Here is an 18,927-nt window from a genome sequence, read left to right on the forward strand (position 1 = left end):
TTGCTCCCGTTCACTCTAAGTCTCAGGAAGGAGCTGTGATCACACACATCTCCCCCCTTCATCCCCCTTCGCTGGCCCCTCTAATCTGCCTTGTCTACTCCATTCCATTTAACCTGCTCTGCCCACAATGGCCCATGACTTCCAGCTTCCAAATCCGCCCTCCCCTCACCCAGGCTGACCCAGCTGATACCCTGTCCTCATCCTCGCCTACTGTCTATAGCCCTGCTCTCTCTCAGCTTTCCCCCTTACCGGCTGGGCTCTCCTAGAAGATCTACAAATCTAGGAGGCTGGGGTCTCCCTCCAGGTAAGTCCATCCAATCCCAGGACCTCAGGTAAATAAGCCATAAATAAGTTCAAGGTTTCTGAACCTCATCTCTAGGCCACCTGTATCCACCCGTCTCCATCTGCCAACCTGGCATCACCACCTGGGGGTCTAAAAGCCATCTCTAACTCGACGTGCCCAAAACAGAGAAATTTCTACCTCCCCTTCCCAGAAAATATTCTTCCACCCCGTTCCCCATCTCCATACTCCTATCCGAAGACTGTCCAGAGCGCTCCTGGGCAAGAGGCTCCCTCTCTCAGGTCTCTGTTTGCCCAGTCCTATAAAGGAACAAGTTTGGGACTTCCCAACCACTCACCCGTGGGAAAACAGAGGCAACCATTCAGAGGACGGATTCCCACTGCTCACCCTGAGAGATTCCAAATCAGCTGAGCTGGAGTAGGGCCCCGGTATGTGCAGGTTACAAAAACTCCTCCTATGACTCTTAAGGTTCACAGAATCTGATCCCCTCCTGCCCCCAGGTGCTTGGTTCAGATGGACTGATCCCACCTTCAGCTTCATTTTGACTCTTGTTTATCTCAACAGCCATGTGAGGTTGAGGCTCTGATTATCCCCATCTACAGATGAGGAAACTCAGTATCGGGTCACATGACTGGCCCCACAGTCACATCAGAAGCAGAGCTAGGGCACTTGACTCCACCAGATATTCCCACACTCAAATGCCCCCCACAAGCCCCAGCTGCTACCTTAGAGCTAGAACCCATGCCCGCCCCTACCAGGGAGAAGCCAATCTGGCCCTCCAGAGCCAAGAGCTGCTGCCTGTTTCCTATCTCCCACCCAGCCACCCCCAAAAGCCCTGAAGCCTCCCCATCACCTGCAAAGTCTGCCCCTCTCTCAGCATGTCATGGGTCACCTCGGAAGATCTGGCTCCAGGGCCGGGCTGACCCAGGCTGGATCTCTTGCTCTGTACACCCCAGCTGGGTAAAGAAGCACCTTAAACTTAGAGTCTCAGTGCCCTGAGCTATAAAATGGGAGTGATGACACCTACCCTGAGGGTTACAAGGAGGATGAACTAAGGACCCTGGCGGGTGCCAGGCCCAGAGCCCCAGAGCTGAGGCCTGGGGTCAGGGTGTGAGTTGAGCATCCCAGGCCAGATCTAGGCCTAGCGCTCTGTGGGGGTAGCCTGGCCAGGCCAAGGCAGCCGCCCACCACAGAGCCTGCCTATCTGCAGCCAGCCCGGCCCTCACAAAGGAACAATAACAGGAAGCCATCCCAGGGGGAAGTGGGCCAGGGCCAGCTGGAAAACCTGAAGGGGCGGCAGCCAGGCCTCCCTAGTCGGCCGGGTGTGGCTCTCCTCGAGAGGCTATCGGCAGAGCTCCACAAACTCCACAGCAACTCAGCCCCAGACGGACAGTCTGACGGAACGAAGACACCTCTCAGCCCACGAGCACGGTGAGTGACAAATCTCTGCGCCCCACTCCACCCCAGACCACGCTGTGAGGGTGCTCGGCTTCCCTGGGTGTAGAGCGGTGGTTGTCGGGGTCCCAGGGAAGAGCCATTCCTTGGGGGCAGACCGGGTCTCCTCCTGGCTCAGAGCAGGGCCAGGAGAGTGTGCCTAGTGGTGGTGCCACGGACACAAATGGGCATTCTCAGGACTGGGGGGGAAGGACTAGGCTCTCCCACATGGAGACTCTCCAACTCTGTGTGGCGTGAAGGCCCCTTGCCATGATCAGAGAGGGAAGGAGTCTGTCTGAGTTGCCAGCACAGCAGAGGCAGAGGACCGGCACCAGGCCTAGTCTCCCCTTGCGTGGTCCCAAGGCCTGACATCGTCCCTCCTGCCCAAGTTCTGTGCTGGTATTGGGAGAGGAGTCCTGGAAGGGGAGCTCTGAGCCCCCAGGCCCTCTCTGTCAGCCAGTGCCCCCATTTTTAGAATAGGCAAGCTGAGGCTTGTCTCTGAGCACCTGAGGCCCTACCTATGGATCCCTCCCCGCCCTGCCTTGGACACTGCGGGGGCCAGGTTTGAGCCATGGGAGCTATAGTCAGATGCCCTGAGGTTGGGACCCCACAGCCCTCATATTTTAGGGAAGTCCCCCCAAAAGAGTTGAAGCCAGGCAGTTTAAGGTGAGATCCCCAGATCTCCCAATCCTTCCCATGTTGCTTTGGGAAAATTACTCAGCACCTCTAAACCTCCACGCTCTCATCTGAACAATGGAGACAGAGACTCGTTGTGCAAGCGGTTATGGGAACTGAAGGTGACAGAATAAAAGGTTCTGTCTGACAGAGCTCATGATTCTACTACTGCCAAGGAATCCATGAGTTTAGATGCGTCCTTTCTCTGTTCCTCAGGGGAGGCAACTGAGACTGGGCGAAGTAAGAGCGGGAGTGGGGATTTGAACCAGGATCGGCACCCCAAAGCCCAGACTCTTGCCAGTGCCAAGGAGTTCCTCCATGTCTCAGCTTTCTCATCTGTGAGCCAGAGGAAAGCAGTCTTTTCATGAGTCAATGAAAGGAGATGGTGTGCACACCCAGTGCTGGCACCAGGAATGGCTCACGGGAGGGGGGCCTTCAAGAAATCACAGCTGACTGTCGCCGCTACCCCAGAGCTGTGAATGTCGTAAGGTTTTTGACCCCTGAGGTCAGTGTGTCCTCCGCAGGTGGGGGGGCGGGGGGATGCAAGGGAGAGGATGTGGACTTAGCTCTTCCTCTGGCAAGCACTCCAGGCCGAGCTTGTTCCCTACCCCACGGACGATGCTGCTGTGTGAAGGGGACAGACAGGATCCCCCAGGAGATGAAGGGCACTCTGGGGGAGGCAGGAAGCCTGGGCCGCTCAGAGGACTTAGGGAGGCTGCCGTGGCCACAGGGATTTTTAGAGCAGGAAGTGCCAGGAGGGCTAGCGACACTGAAGGCCCCAGTTGCCAGGACCAGGAGCTCTGGCCCCCCGTCAGGTGGTGGGGAGCAGCGGAGACCAGCCCTCTTTGGGCCCCAGTCTGGGGGGCAGCAGGTGATCTCCAAGGGGCCCAGCAGCTGCTAGGCCCCCCGGCAGCCCTGCCAATTCCTGCTTACCATTACAAGGCAGTAGAGGAGGCATGCACTGGCCTCGCAGGGGTTAAGCTGCTCACCCTGCAGCTTCAACCTGACCAATTGTGCTGCAAACAAGAGCCGGACATGGGGGCAGGAAACCAGAGGGGCCACACGTATTTTCTTCCCAAGTTGGCTGACTCACAGCTCTGCTGCTGCCTCGGGGACACAAGGTGAACACAGCTGCCACTCGCTCTAGAAAAATCTTGGGCTTCTCGCCCACGGGGATCTATCCCAGTTACTTCCACACCTCTCCCCACCCCCTCAGCATCCTTGAAGCTACTAAAAGAATTCCCATTTGACAGAGGGGACCGCAGATGCTGGATGCTGAGAGAGACCAAGCCGCCAGTCCCAGGTTACACAGTGAGCATGAGATGGAAGCAAAATAGGGAGTGAGGCCAGCCCTTTCAGACCCTACAGCCCCACCACACTCCATAGTGAAGCTCAGAGCGGGGGAAAAGTCAGGGAGGGCTGAACCTGACAGTTTAAGCCACAGAAGCGGGCACGAGGAGCCAAATGATCCTGGAAGGAATGTTCTAAGAGACAGGTCCTGCCCTGAGGAGCTTGGCTTCTGGCTAGAGATACTAAAATGTCCATCCTAACCCAAGTCCAAGTGGATGCTGGGTGGAAAAATACCAGAAGGCTTCCTGGAGGAGGAATACTGAGAGGTCTTAGGTCTGCTCTGACCTTCAGTCCTCGAATCTCTCTAGGGCAGGAGATGGACCAAATGGTCCCTAAACTCATTCAAGGACCTCCAGTTTGTCTGTCTTGGGACACGGTAACGGTCAGATCCAGGCAGGCACAGATACTGGGAGGAGGGGAAGCAGGGACCCCAGGGCCAGGCAGGCAGCGAACGAGATTTCCTTCTGGAGAGGAACAGAGGGGTGTAGGAGGTGGGCCCAGGGCAGAACCAGGAAATGAAGTCAGGTGTGAGTTGGCCAGCCCAGCCCACAGCCATCAGGCTGGAGTGGGTGGGTACATAAGAGTCAAGACACCTGCATACCTTCTGAGCACCAACTGTATACCAGGTTTCACACCGATGATCTCATTTAATCCTCCTGACCAGCAAGGCAGCTACTGTTGCCTCCATTATAGATGAGGGAGCTGGGGTTCAGAGAGGCAAGGGATGGGCCTAAGGCCACACAGCTCTTGAGCAGCTGGGCCAGTACAAATAGGCAGGTATGTGGGGCTCATTCTGTTGCTCCCAATGACTGTCTCAGAGCCTCAGTCAAAGTCAGGAAGCCCAATGAAGACTGGAAAAGGCTCCCTGCTGGGGGTGAGGGTGTTCTCTCCTTGAAGCTTGGAGCTGCCCCCATTAGAAAACAAGGGGGGGGCGCCTGGGTGGCTCAGTCATTAAGCGTCTGCCTTCGGCTCAGGTCATGATGCCAGGGTCCTGGGATCGAGTCCCACATCGGGCTCCCTGCTCGGCCGGAAGCCTGCTTCTCCCTCTCCCACTCCCCCTGCTTGTGTTCCTGCTCTCGCTATCTCGCTCTCTGTCAAATAAATAAATAAAATTTAAAAAAAAAAAAAAAAGAAAAAAGAAAACAAGGGGTAGACTGGATGATCCTAGAGCCCAGAAACCCAACACAAAATTATTTGAAATCACAAACTAGGCCTGGTGAATTGTTACTATCTACTTGTAAGATTGTACTGAAGATTGAGGGACTGAGTTCAAGTTCAATGGGAATAAATACTGTGATACTGTGATCAGTGAGGTCTACCAGGGGTATGGAAAGGGGTGAGTGACACCCTGGGAGCTCGGTCCGGCCAGGCCTACATAAAAGGTTCCTTGCACAGGGACAGGCACATGTTCGTCAGAGTATAACCTTGTCGTCCTCAAAGAATCAAAATCCTACTGGTGGTATGTCTGATATGATGGGTCATTCAAGATGCTATTTGGGGACAAGGAGGAGATTCTCTTGAGCTATACCAAGGATTGCATCTGCTCTGACCACCCAAGGTCTTGCCTCTGAATATGCAAATTGGTGTTTTAAATCCTGCAAGTGAGGAGGGAAGCAGTGACAAGACCAGAACTGGAGACTGAGGCAGGCTGACAGGCAGCAGTGGAGACACTGACACCTCAAGGTCCAGGGCCTTGAGTTCATGCAGCGGGATGCTCAGACCAAGTGGAGACCTAGGTCCAAAACCCGCCTGGTCAGAGACACTCAGGCCAGGAGGCAGAGGCTGTGCTAGGGGCAGAAGTCAATCAGAAGACCTCGTCAAGGAGGCAGCCCGGGGCTCGAAAAGAAGTAGAGCATCCACCCAGGGGACACAGCAAGAAAGGGCATTCCACGCAGAGGCAACAGCCTGTGCAAAGAGCCTGCTGGAGAGAGGAAGAGCAATGTGCATTCCAGAAATGTCTAGCTCTCCTCATGGATGGAAGGGGCAGGGAGAGAGAGGAGAGGAAAGCCAGCGGGATGGGCAGGGGCCATGCCATGCTGGGCCCTGAAACCAGGCTCAGGAGTCAGGCTTCATCCTGCTGGGGGTGGAGAGCCAAGGAGGAATGGTCAGCAGGGGAGCAGCATGGTCAGCAAGAAGGGGCCTCAAAACAGGGAAGCTACTGGCAGAACCCCAAAGGAAGGAGATTAGGTCTGGGACCCACAAGAGCAGGTCCCTACCCTGAATTGAGCCACAAACCAAGAGAAAGCCCCAAGGGGCCAGTTAATAGCTGCCCAATCCTGCCCCCCAACACACCCCATGCCAAGGCTCCTAGGGCCTCACCCTTCATCCTCCCAGTATCTCACAGCTGTCAAGGCCCAGTGGTAAATGCTGGGGATCAAGTGGACAATGTGGGAGTCTGGGGATCACTGGCTCCAACCTCTGTCCCAGACTGAGAAGCTCAAGGTGGTGGGGTGGGAAAGCAGTGAGGAGAGCCACTCAGGGCCACACAAGGAGCGGGGGCTCCAGCACTTGCCCTTCCCACAGGCACAGCCCCCACATGTTCTGGGCTTTTCCTCCCAAAGCCCAGCCCTTAATCCCTGACCCAGGGCCTCTGGGCTAGAGTCCAGAGCCCGTGGGAGGTTGGGCTGGGACTGATCGTCCTGCCGGCCCTCTGAGGCTTTGCCTGGAGCTGGGTTCAGCTGCCAGATCTTGTCCCGGCTGGTGGGGGTGTACTGCGTGGGAGCGGAGAGGGCAGATGAGTGGGGACAGGGGTGTGTACTGTGTACTTATGTAGACACCGTTGATGGTGTTGTGTGTCCATGTGGTGTGAGGATGTCATGTGTGTATCCCTGACCTGCAAGCTTCTTCTACCCCACCCCAAAGGGCCCTCCAACCTGCCTGATAACACCTTCAGGCCTAGACTCAGCCCCTGAAACCTCAGGCTTGAGCAGGGCTCTGGTCAGGTCAAGGAGCAGGGGTCTGCTGGTACTGGGGGCAGGACTAGCCCAGGGGCACCCGCCAGGCCACTCCACTGAGGGGCTCCCAGCTGGGTCCAGGCTTCCTAGGGTCTATTTAGCTACAAAAGGAGCAGCTCCAGCTCTTCCCTTCCCCTCCCTTTGTCTCCCTCTGTGTCCCCCGAGTGTTTTTTAAACTCACAGAGCTGAGTAGACTTCACAGCACCTTCGAGACCAAACCCCAGTGACAGATGGGGGCAACAAACAGAAGGACCAAAGGGATGTTTGCCTGATATCCCACAGTAGGTCAGAGAGAAGGAAGACTCCCTCCTGGACTGAGACCCTCAAACCAATCTGGGGTCTGCTGGCCCCCTCCTCCAGCTTCCTGCTCTCCTCCATCAGCACACCTCACAATTTAAAACTAGACATTGTTTATCAAACGGTTAGTATCCTAACGTGAGGGTACAGCCTGTGTTTGTTCCCCACATGTAGTTCGGCGCCTGGCACACAGCAGGTGCTCAGTGTTTGCTGAGTGGCTGTATAAGCCCAGGGCTCTAGAGAAGGCTTCCAGAAGTGGGGATATGTGACTAAATCCAGGCAGTGGAGAGAGAATGCCAAGTGCAGAGGCTGGGAGGCTGTGACCTGGTGGGGTTAACGTCCTGCAGGCTGGGGCTGCTGCCAGAAGCCCACCAAGCACCCCGGGACCCAGACAGTAACTGGAGGGGAGCAGACAGAGGCACAGGCTCCCACACTTGGCTCCACCTTCAGAGCCACCCCTCAGTCCTCAGGCTCAGCCCAGCCATCTCCACCAGTGGTCCCACCCGCCATGGACGTAGAATTGGACCTGAGAGCTTTCTAAGGCCCTGACCTCCCATCCGGGCAGAGGTGAGCCCCGCTGTCCCCCAGATTCTCTGAGGCTCCTCTGCCCCTTCTCCTGGTTCCATGCCCACTCACCTTAGACCACACACTCTGTCTTCTCATTCTGGGCCCCCCAGACCTTCCCAGACTGACTGAGGGCACAAAGAGCCCACCCTCATCCAGGAGTGCATTTGGAGCTGCCCCCAAAAGCCATGAACAGGGCTCCAGGGATGGAGCCCCATCACAAATCCTGCATGACAGGGACACGGGCAGGCACCTGGCCTCTGCGTGCAGCTGCCAAGCAGGTTCCCGTGCCCCTCCAGGCTGTTGTCAGGCAAATTCCCGGGGCTGCTCAGCTGGGACTTTCTGAGCATAGAAATCACTTCCAAACTCCTCAGACCCTCTGCTTGTCTGTCATACCCCAATCCACCTGGCAGCATTCCGATAGCTCCCAAAACTTGGTGAAGGGAAACCGCTCATAGGAAGGTAAAGAGCTAAAGTAAGCCTGACCCCAGCTGCGGCTCTGACCACACCTCCAGAGGTGCAGCCAAGGGCAAATCTGCTTCCAGCTGTGTGCTCTCCATCAGCAGTAGGAGGAGAAACAATTGTCTGACAAAACCCTTTCTCTTGGCCCCCATTTTGGAGGCCAAATTTCTAACACAAAAGGCAAAAGACCCAAATAAATGTGGCTTTTCAGATGGAAAGGTCCCTCAGGCCCCTCTCAGTTTGGGTGTGGAAGGAGCCCAGGATTCAGAAAAGAGCTGGGTGAGGGTTCTAGACCTCCCACTTCTGAGTTGTTTGTCTTTGTGCCTCAGTTTCTCCCTCTGGGAAGTGGAGGCGGTAATTCCTATAGCCTGGGGATAATATGAAAACCAACTGAGACAGCATCTATGAAAGCTAAGCCTGGAGGATAGCTGTTTATTATCATTACATGTGAGTGTCTCCAAAGAGTCGGTCAGAGGGCAACACAGTGGGGAGTGCAGTATTTGGGGTGAAAGGCAGCCTCAGTTCAAATCCTGGCTCCATCTCTTGCCACCCTATGACCCGGGATGACTCACTCCACCTGTCTGAGCCTCACCCGCACAGGGGGATTACTGCCAGCTACCTTGTAGTCTGCAAGGTTTAAATGAGATACCACACAGCACCGAGGACATGCTCAGGGCTGTCAACCCCATTCCACCGCCCCAGGCAAGAAGGGGCTGGCTTGAGAGGGCACTCCAGGGTAAGCATGCGGATGGACATGGGATTATATGATCCTCATCTCCAAAGGCCTGCCCCCTCGCTCACTGCTCGCTGACAAGGAGCTGAGCACACACAACTCTCCCCCTGCCACACTGGTGACACACCAGTGATGTGGGGTGACCTTGGGAGCCAGGGCCAATCCTGTGTGTCAAGGGATTTCTCTCCAGGGCCCACAGCAGGGCCTCTACTGGACAGAGACTAGAATCCAAGGGGCTTTTCTGCACGTCCAGAGAACATTGTGTGTGTGGAGCCAGCCAAAACCCACCAAGGAGTTAATGTCCCCTGTGAGCCATGTGGCCAAAGCCTGTGACTGGTGGCCTCTGCTTTACTTAAGTCCAGCTTGGTTATTCATTTGGATGATGGCAGCTGTTGGCCCTGAGACCACTAGCCCATCCACTCAGGCCCCAGCCAAGAGAAAGCCATGCTCCTGTCTGCTGTATCAGACAGGGTCCCAGCAGGAAACAGAAGTTACCTGGGGCAGGGGGTGGGGGGGTCAAACGGAGGGTCTCTATGAAGGAAGTACTACAGAGCTGTGAGCATGTTAAGGGAACAAACGGGCTGTTGAGGCATACAGAAACCAGCAAGAGTGGGAAGCTGTAAGCACCCCAGGGCTGAAGGCACAAAGAGGAGGTGTATTTCCAGAACCCAGTAAGGGACAGAACCGGGGGGTGCTGCCTAACAGGAGCTGCCAGCATGGACAGACGCAGCCACAGCAAGAGATGCAAACCAGAACAGAGAGCAACGGGGAAGAAATATCCCCCACTTCTCCCCTCCCATCCTCAGAGCTCTTGCTGGAGCCCCTGGTAGCCAAACACTAGGAGTCAGGCCCAGGGTCAGACCCCCTGACACAGAGCAGAGCACAGGGATGGTGCAAGAGGCGGAGACCTGGCAGGGTGGGGACCCGCAAATCTCCAGCCTGATGACTGGGTGTCAAGGAATAAAATGGTAAATCGACTACTCAGTGAAGCAGAACCAGTGTCAGAGAGGATTTGTCCACGTTTGGTTTCATTGTTAGTTACTGTTTTTCACAAATACTTTTGGATTCAGGCCTGAAAACAACGCTGAGAGGTAGATGCTAGTGTTCCCATTGCACAGATGGTGAAACCAAGGCTCCGGGAGGTAAAGCGTCTTGTGCACAGTCATGCAGTGACAAAGCAGTGCCGCTGAGGTACAGGAAGACCACAGAGCCCGCGACCATCACCCCACGCCGCCTGAGCCCAAAGAGGAAAGATTTATGTGTGACTTGTGGCTGGCCTTGGGGAGTAGGGAAGACACAGATGGGGCATGATGTTCTCCAGGAAGGAGAGGGTGCTGTGATTTGAGCCTGCGGCAGGGCCTGGGCATCAACCCTGGGACCAGGCCCAAGCTTGTGCTGCAATGGGGGATGCCCTGGGAGAGGCCACGATGAGGGGCCAGCCCAGGGTTCCTTTTCATCCCTCACCCCACTATCCCCTGCCCCAGCAGGTCCTGGTCACTCCACCTCAGAAGCATACTCCAGGGCCCTCCCCTCCTAACCCCTCCTAACCCCTCCCCTCCTAACCCCAATCTGGGTGACAGTGACCGCCACCCCCGGGTCTCTCCCAGCCTATCTCCTCAGTGCAGCTGCGACCTCTGCAAATCAGACCACATCGCTCTCCCACCCTCTTAAGGAAGAGCTCTCTCCCCAGGCTGCCCTACAAGGCCCCATGCAACCCGATGGTACCCATTTCCAATGGCTGAGCCAACAAACTACCCCAAACACGGTGACTCAAAACAACACAATTTATTTCCTTTTCATCTTACAGTTATGGAGGGCTGAGGTCTGACAAGGGTTTCAGCGGGCTAAAGATCAGGGCTGCGTTCCTCTGGAGATCTAGGGGACAATCTATTTCATAGCCTTTTCTGGCTTCAAGAGGCCGCCCACATTCCTTGGCCCGTGGCCGCACATCACACCAATTTCTGTCTCCACTGTCACATCTCCTTTTACCTAATTTTGACCCTCTTGCCTTTATCTTTTAAGGACACTGTAATTACATTATGCATAACATGGTGCACATAATCCAGGACCGCCTCCCTATATCAAGATCCTTAACTTCATCATATCTGCTCAAAGTCCTTTTGCCATAGAAAATAACACATACATAGGTTCCAGGGATTCAGACATGGACATCTTTGGGGGGGACTGTCACTCAGCCTGCCACACTGACCTGGTCACCTCTTCCTATCTCTCACCCCTCATTGCTCATTTCTACCTGACCTGGGGACTTCTTTTGTTTCTTCAAGCACACCAACCAGTTTTCTACCTCAGGGCCTTTGCATGTGCTGATCCTTCTGCCTGGAATGCCCTTCCCCTGGTATTCCTAAGACTAACACTCAGATGCTGGCTGAAGTGTCATCTCTCTGAGAGGCCTCCCCTGACCTCAGAGTCTTAGTCAGCCACCCCCTCTCTCTGTTGCACCCCCCAATGTATCACTAGCTGGTGTTTTCCATATTTGCTTATTTTCCTGGTGTTCCCACTATAGTGTGCAGTCCCTGAGGACAGGCCCCATGTGCCCTGCTCACTGTTGTACCCCAGTGCCCATTACAGAACCCACATATAGTAGGCACTCAATACCCATTTGGCTCAGTGCATGGGTTCTCACTCCATCCTGTCTAAAGGCCTGAGGACTCTCTCTCCTTGTTTCTCAGTTTCACTTCTGTTTGTTCTACTTTTTCATTTTTGAGTCACTTCTCACTTGAGAGGAAGAAAGAACCAAAACTCAAAGTTCCTTTGTAGGCAAAAAAGGAAATGACCCGCCAGGCCTGGGCCCAGCAAAGCTGGGGCAGGGACATGCCGGCCACCTCCCCTGAGTCAGAACCAGCTTCCTGGCCAGCACGCCCAACCTTCCCAAGTCTTTGTTCACTGCCTTCCTCCCACCTAAAATGGCTACCCTCTCCATGTCCTACCTCAGTGGAGACCAAGCCCCCTCCAGTTCCACCACCTCACAAATGAGGAAACTGAGACCCAGAACCTCTCCCCAGGCACACAGCACATGCATTCTGGGGCATGTTCCAGCGCCCTGTCCCACCCAACCCTGGGAGCCTGCTTCCTCCTGGGCCAGCAGCAGGGACTACAGGGTAGGGGCCTCAGATGCTAAGGTCAGCAGACCCAGAGGCCAGGCTGGCCCAGCGCAGACATACTGGGCCCTCACTGAGGACAGCGTGGCGCCAGCGTCTCAGAGGAAATGTTACTGGAGTTTACAAACCTCCGGTAATGTTCAGAATCCGGGCTCTCCCTCGGGCCAAGGTGGGGGACAACCTGGGTGGCGGCCTCCCATCCAGCATCCAGTGAGTGGTCCTTCCAAGCAGGAGCCCTGGTTCCCACTCCCACCAACCTGCCCTCTGCCCCTGAACTTACCCAGGAGCCACAGAACAGTGGCACAGGGGCCCAGCATGAGTAGACTAATGGGGTGAATGTTGGGAGAGCACAGTAATAGCCAAAGTCACAGCCTTCACCCACCATAGGGCAGTGGGGAAAAATCCCCCTTCCTAGAATTCAGGATGAAGCCAGGCTCTGATTTGTGGGTGACCCACGATTCAGGTCCAGGCTGATTCCCTGTCCCAAGGGCTGCCTTTTAGGGTCTGCAAGCACACTGGGCCCTGCGCTTGATGCCTGCTTTCATATTCTTCTGTCTCCATCTTGAAATTCTTAATACTTTTTGAACAAAGGGTCCCACGCTTCCATTTTGCACTGGGCCCCACAAATTATGAAGCCAGTCCTGTGAGCCCAGCCCCTCAATCCCCTGCCCTCCCCCACTCCTGCTCTTGCGACAGTTTCTAAATTGATCACCAGCTGTGAGCTCTGGGCCTGGTGAGGGCCTGACCCTCTGGGTTAAGACACTTGGGGTTTCCTAAGAGCTTTCTGAAGAAAGCATCAAAGCAACATGGCCACAGGGGCTCTCGTGCTGGCGGGGGGGCATGTTTGTTCAGAGGCGTCTTGAAGTCCCACCCCGCAGCAGCTGCTAGGACAAGAGAGGGCAGTGGGAAAAAATAAGAACTTCGGGGCCAGGCAGACTTGGTTCAGGCCTGGCTCTGGGGCTCACTGTCTAGGCGACCTCGGGGATGTTAACTAAACCCCTCTGTTCTTCGGCTTATTGGTCACGTGAGGGTTATAATTACATCCACTTCGAGAGTAACTAGGAAAATTAAATGAGATGACACCCGTAAAGTGCTGGGAACGGTGTCAGGCTTATAATAAGTACTTGATAAGTGATAGCTGCTGAGGTCAGACACCAAGGCTCTATTCCAGCCCCACCACCCGCTCCAGTGTGGACTTAACCTCTCGTGCGTAAAAGGAGGGTTACAGGGGCGCCCATGGCACCGGGCTTTGGGAGCTACCGTCAGCATCAGCATCACCCTCTCCTCCAGGAAACCTTCCCTCCAGCCCTCCTGAGGGTTCCAAGGTCGCCTGCGCTCACTTCCATACCAGCACATGTGACACTTGAGGAGGAGGTGTTTCTGTGTCTGCCTCCCTCTCCCAGACTGGGAGCGATTTGGGGGCAGGAACAGCATCTGGTTCTGCTGGTATCAGCAGAGAGGAAAGGACAACAGAGTGAACACAGGAGGGAACTTCCGTCGGCAGCAGGGAGTTGCTCACGCGCCAGAGTAGTGACAGCCACGCCTTGGTGGGGTCTCCTCTCTCTCCCCAGATCGGTTCCTCTCAGAAGATGCAGGTGCTCATGCTGCTGCTCGCCTCGACGGGCACCGGCCTGGGCCTGCTGGTGGCAACTGCGGCGGACACCAGCCCTGCCCGACCGGACTCCCCCGGCCTGCTGCCCACCCACCGGCGCCAGAAGAGAGACTGGATTTGGAACCAGATGCACATTGATGAAGAGAAAAACACCTCGCTGCCCCATTATGTGGGCAAGGTAAGGCTCGGGCCCTGGAGCAGGCGTGGCGGCCGCAGCGGGCGGCCCACAGTGATGGTGGTGGTGGGACCACTGGTGACACATTCCGTCCTGGCTATCAGGGTGGGGCTGATGGCTGTGAAGGTAATGGTGGTAGAGCGGATAGAGCTGGTAGAAGTGGTCATGACGCTGAAGGGAAAGGCGGTGATAGGGACAGTAGACGGAAGCTGACGCCACAGCAGCTGGGGGTGGGGCCGGCCGGGGAATGTCCACTCGCAGCCTGCCCACAACCAGCTAGCTGACTGTGCCCACGGGCTCCTCTGGCTCCCTAGAATGGTTGGGAAATTTCAATGCCTCAGGATGGCCACTCAGAGAAAGATGCTTGACCAGGGTCACATGGTGAGACCCGGATAGAGCCTGAGGAGAACCTAGCCCTAGGAAAGCACAGGGTTCCCGACTTCCAACACAAATGTGAACTCTGCATTATAGAAGAAAATGTCATCAACCCACCTACATCTTTCCCAATGGGATAACTGTGCCATGAATCAGCCACTGATGAGAATGGCCAGCCCCGAGGAAAATCTGCGGGGTGAGTAAGGAAGAGCCAGCAGAAAGCGGAAGCCACCTGCATCATGTGCAGCCCTGACACGGAAACCTTCAGAGGGCTCTCCTCTCCCAAGGGTCTTCAAACAGCAGGAAGAGCGTCAGGCCTGCCATCATCTGCTAAGAGCGTTCACTTGGCACCTGGCATGGGGCCACGCACGGGACAGAGAAGCCACATGCAGTCCCACCCTGGGAAGGAACAGCATGCCTGGGAGAGGCATGGACGAGGCTCCAAGGATCGCCTCCTGGCTCCCAAAGACATAATCTGAGGGAAGGAAATCCCTGTTTATCAAGGCCACTGTCCGGAGCCTTTGTTTACAGACTGGTTGGACAATGGGAGTGAGCTCTGAGCAGCCTTCTGAATCCACAAATATGGGTCAGCATGGCTTTCAGCATTAAGATGTTATATCCAAATATAGTGATAATTTAAAAAAGGGGGGGCTCCCAGAAACCCATAATCTCAGTCTGATTATGAGAAAAATATCAGATAAATTCCAGTAGAGAAGCATCCTACAAAATACCTGATCAGTACTCATCAAAAACACTGAAAGTCTGAGAAACTGTCATAGTCACGAGGAGCCCAAAGTGATGACTAGATGTAATGGGGGTGTCCTGGATGGGCTCCTAGAGCAGAGAGAGGACATGAAGCAAAAACTGAGGGCATCTGTATGAACAATGGACCCCAGTTACTACAAATGTATCAGTATTGGCCCACTAATGATAACAAAGGTACCATACTAACATAAAATGTTGATAATCATGGAAATTGGGAGCAGGATGCATGACAACTCTGTACTATCTTCTTGATTTTTCTATAAATCTAAAACTATTCTAAAAAATTAAATGTTGGAGGGAAGGAGCTTTTTAGTGTATATGCCGCCGAAGTGAGCACAAGGGACGGAGCTTATATTCAAATGGAATCTTATGCAGAATTCCAATAAAATAGGTCAAAGCTCAGTCAGTCCCCATCACTACCCCTGCCCATGTGGGTCCTAACACACACCACCCCGCAGAACCAAGTTTGGAACTACCAACGAACCCTAAGCAACTCACACAGAGTCCCAGACTGTCCCTTCTCCTTGAATCCCCACTGTTCCCCTCAAGCCACAGGTTGCAGAGCTGGGGCATTTGCTTCTTGCCTCCTGACCCACTGTTCGTCATATGTCCTGGCCCCTGGGTCTTAGGACCCCCTCATGAACCCGCCTGGCCCCAGCACACCGAGGCCCTGCCCCACCCAAAGCAGAGGGTCCTCACTTCTGGTCCCCACTTCCTCACCTTGCAGAGTCTTCTCCAAGCTCTGTCATCTGCCTTCCCACCCCACCACCCCTCACCCCAGTGCTGCTCTCACCAAGGGCTCCAGGGTCTGCACTGCTGCTCAACCCTAGGGATGTCTTCCAGACTCACGGGATTTGACCACACCCTTCTTGACGCTCCCCCTCCTGTCTTGAGACCCACTCTTTCTCGGTTCTCCTCATCAGACACCTTCACTCAGGCTCTTGCTCTCTGGACCCTTACATATTGCCCTTCCTCAGAGTCTCAGCCCTGAGAGCGGGAATACGGTCTGGCTTGCCTCTGTGCTTCCAGTGTGCTGCTTGGCACCTTATAGGCATCCGATTTATATACTTTTAATTGAATTGAACTATATTTTTTGAACATTCTAACCATCTATGGGAGTACCACTTTACATGCATGAAATAGGATTCTCTTATATTCCTAAGTGTCTCTGTTTCTAAGATTCTATAAATGAAACGTTTAGCACTTCTAACCTAATATCTTTTAACATATGGATCTACCATGAATAATAACAGGTATTTATTGAAAGCCTGTGTAAGTTGCTTTACGTACATTAGCTTTCAAATCTTTTTCTAAATCTTGTTCCTGGGGCACCTGGGTGGCTCAGTCAGTTAAGCATCTGCCTTTAGCTCAGGTCATGGTCTCAGGGTCCTGGGATCAAGCCCCGCGGCGGGCTCCCTGCTCAGCCGGCAGTCTGCTTCTCCCTCTGACCCTCCCCTATCTCGTGCTCTCTGTCTGTCTCACTCTCTCTCAAATAAATAAATTAATTAAATATTTTTAAAATTTATTTTAAAAAATGAATAAATCTTGATCCTTAGGGCACTAATAGTATATGTTACAAACAAACGGTATTCTTATTGCAATGGGAAATCCTGAGTTAAAGCTCATTAGAGTTTTTTTCTATAGGGCTATGCATTGTAAATCTCCAAGAAGAGAACATTCTATGTACCATTCCAAAACTAAATTGACCGGAACCAGCAGTGTGCTGATGAATGTTTGACAACTGGTTCTCCAGGAGAAGAAGTCCTGATTCATAGCATTTGCTCATTTCCATGTGGAAATACTTTCACCATGTCTGTTTCAAGCTCCCTACTTGATGGCACTGAAGGCAGAGTTGTGAAAAGATACATATTAGCACTGCACTGTGTGGTATTTCCATCATTCAAAATATACATAACCTCAAGAACATAGTAAAATGTAGTACAATCACGAGGAAGCAATGAATTTTGAGTAGGCTACCTGTGTTTTTAATAGGATTCATTTAATTGATACGTTGATATAATTGGATTTGTAATAATGGCTGTGCTTAACAAGCAGCTCACAAACATTCCTAAAAATGTAAGTTGGCTGGCCGGTGCAAGCCATCTCCCAGCTCAATGGGCCCAAATTTTCGTGTGGAACAACAAAAGACACCAGTGTTTCCTGGAACTGACTTTCAAAAGTGCCATCATTCTGCCCATTAGAGCAGCCCATCAGAAGCGATATTATCTCCACTTTACAGATGAGGTTACCACAACTCAGAGAGCTTAAGAGCTGAAGTGACTAGTAAGGGGCAAAATACCCCTCACCTTCCATTGGCACCAAGTATACTCTTTCACCCAAAAATCTTTTTGCAAGCACCTGCGACATTCCAAGCGCTGCTCTAGGCCTACGAGGGCAGCGTGCTGGGCAAGTCCCACAAATGTGGTGTTCGCAGGGACCTGGCTGAGAGCAACGCGTGCTAATGACCAGTCAGAGACGCTTGTGAAAGAAGCAGGTGCCACACTTAGGATCCCTGGCCAGCACCACACACGTGTCCACACACGTGCACAAACATGCAGGTGTGCACGCACACACCACATACCTACATACACTTGTACGCTCACATGTGTGCGTGCACAACGACACACGCACACAGCCACCTCTGCCCATCCTCAGCTCACGGCGCCTCTTCTTTCCTAGATCAAATCGAGCGTGAACCACAAGAACACCAAGTATGTGCTCAGAGGAGACTCTGTGGGCAAGGTCTTCCGGGTCAGGGAGGACACAGGCGACGTGTATGCCTTTGAGAGGCTGGACAGGGAGAAGATCCCGGAGTACCACCTTACTGCCCTTGTGGTAGACAAGAATACCAACAAGAACCTAGAGTCTCCGTCCAGCTTCACTATCAAAGTTCACGACGTGAACGACAACTGGCCTGTGTTCACGCACCGGCTGTTCAACGCCTCTGTGCCAGAGATGTCGGCCGTGGGTATGTGCACTTTGCCCCCGTGCAGGCTCCTCAGACCACGACGCAGCCTTTTCTCCCCCCCAGGACCTGGGGGAGCTGGGTTAAGGGAACAGCCTGGGCCCCACCTGTCCTCAGCTGGAATGGGGCAAGGGGCCAGCAGTCCCAAGGCAGTAACCCCCGGATTCTCTTTCCTCAGGGACCTCCGTCATCCGTGTGACAGCAGTTGATGCAGATGACCCTACTGTGGCAGACCACGCCTCTGTCATGTACCAAATCCTGAAGGGAGAAGAATATTTTGCTATTGATGGTTCCGGTCTGTGTTACTAACGCTCCGGGGCAGGCCCTGGCTTGGAGCAGGGTAGGGGTGGATATTCCATGTGCAGCAGCTGAGCAAAGCCTAGTCTGACAGGTGTCACCTATCACCCAACCACACTATCCTACGGAAACAGTTGCTTCTACCCATTAGGACAAGGTGGCTGATGAGGGGAGAAGGAAGCAGACAGCTGCCAAAACACGGACTCCAGTCCCGGAAATAAACCAGGACCCAAGCTGTGACACAAGAAGCAGAAGAGAATGCTGGTTAGCAGCTCTGGGTGTAGAGTAGGACCGATCCAGTTTCCAAACCCACTCCTGCTACTCACTCCCTCCAAAGACCTTAGGCAAGTCAACTAACCTCTGCGAGCCTTAGTTACCTCATCCTGAAGATGGGAAAACGTGTATCCATTTTGCATGGCAGCTATGAAGCTTAAATGAAATAAAATATAGAGAATACATGGCCCATAGTAAGTATCCACTCAGTGTAACTTTAAAAACCGTAAGGACCGAGTTTGGGGAGCAAGAGAGAAGTCCAGGTGGTCAGGCCTGGGACACACTGTCTTTCAGAAGGATGGCAAGTACAACAAAGCAAAGAGACCACCCCAACCGATGACGTGCCTAGGCAGGCCATCACTAATCCAACATAGCTTTCCACGCTAAGCCTAACCGTGGCCTCACACTCTTTCTCAACACCACGCTCCACACAGCTAGGACCAATATTGGACCAAACTGTTTGGGCAGCTTTGGTCCAGCAGAGCAGGGTATGAAGCGGGGCGGGGGGGGGGGGGGGGGGGCAGGCTTAGCGTCGAAAGCGATGTTGGATTAGTGATGGCCTGCCTAGGCACGTCA

The 18,927-nt window shown here is 53.9% G+C and overlaps 1 protein-coding gene across 1 annotated transcript in view; it reads left to right on the plus strand.

Annotated features, from left to right (window-relative positions):
• Window positions 1–13,478: 13,478 nt before the first annotated feature.
• CDH5 (cadherin 5) overlaps window positions 13,479–18,927 on the plus strand; it is an 18,786-nt gene continuing 13,337 nt past the window's right edge. Inside the window, exons 1-3 of the mRNA XM_021704144.1 lie at window positions 13,479–13,679; window positions 17,496–17,784; window positions 17,960–18,076. Coding sequence (XP_021559819.1) covers window positions 13,479–13,679; window positions 17,496–17,784; window positions 17,960–18,076 — 607 coding nt within the window. The remainder of the gene's footprint in view (window positions 13,680–17,495; window positions 17,785–17,959; window positions 18,077–18,927) is intronic.

The sequence above is a fragment of the Neomonachus schauinslandi genome, chromosome 16 (assembly GCF_002201575.2).
Source record: "Neomonachus schauinslandi chromosome 16, ASM220157v2, whole genome shotgun sequence".
NCBI classification, from domain to species: domain Eukaryota; kingdom Metazoa; phylum Chordata; class Mammalia; order Carnivora; family Phocidae; genus Neomonachus; species Neomonachus schauinslandi.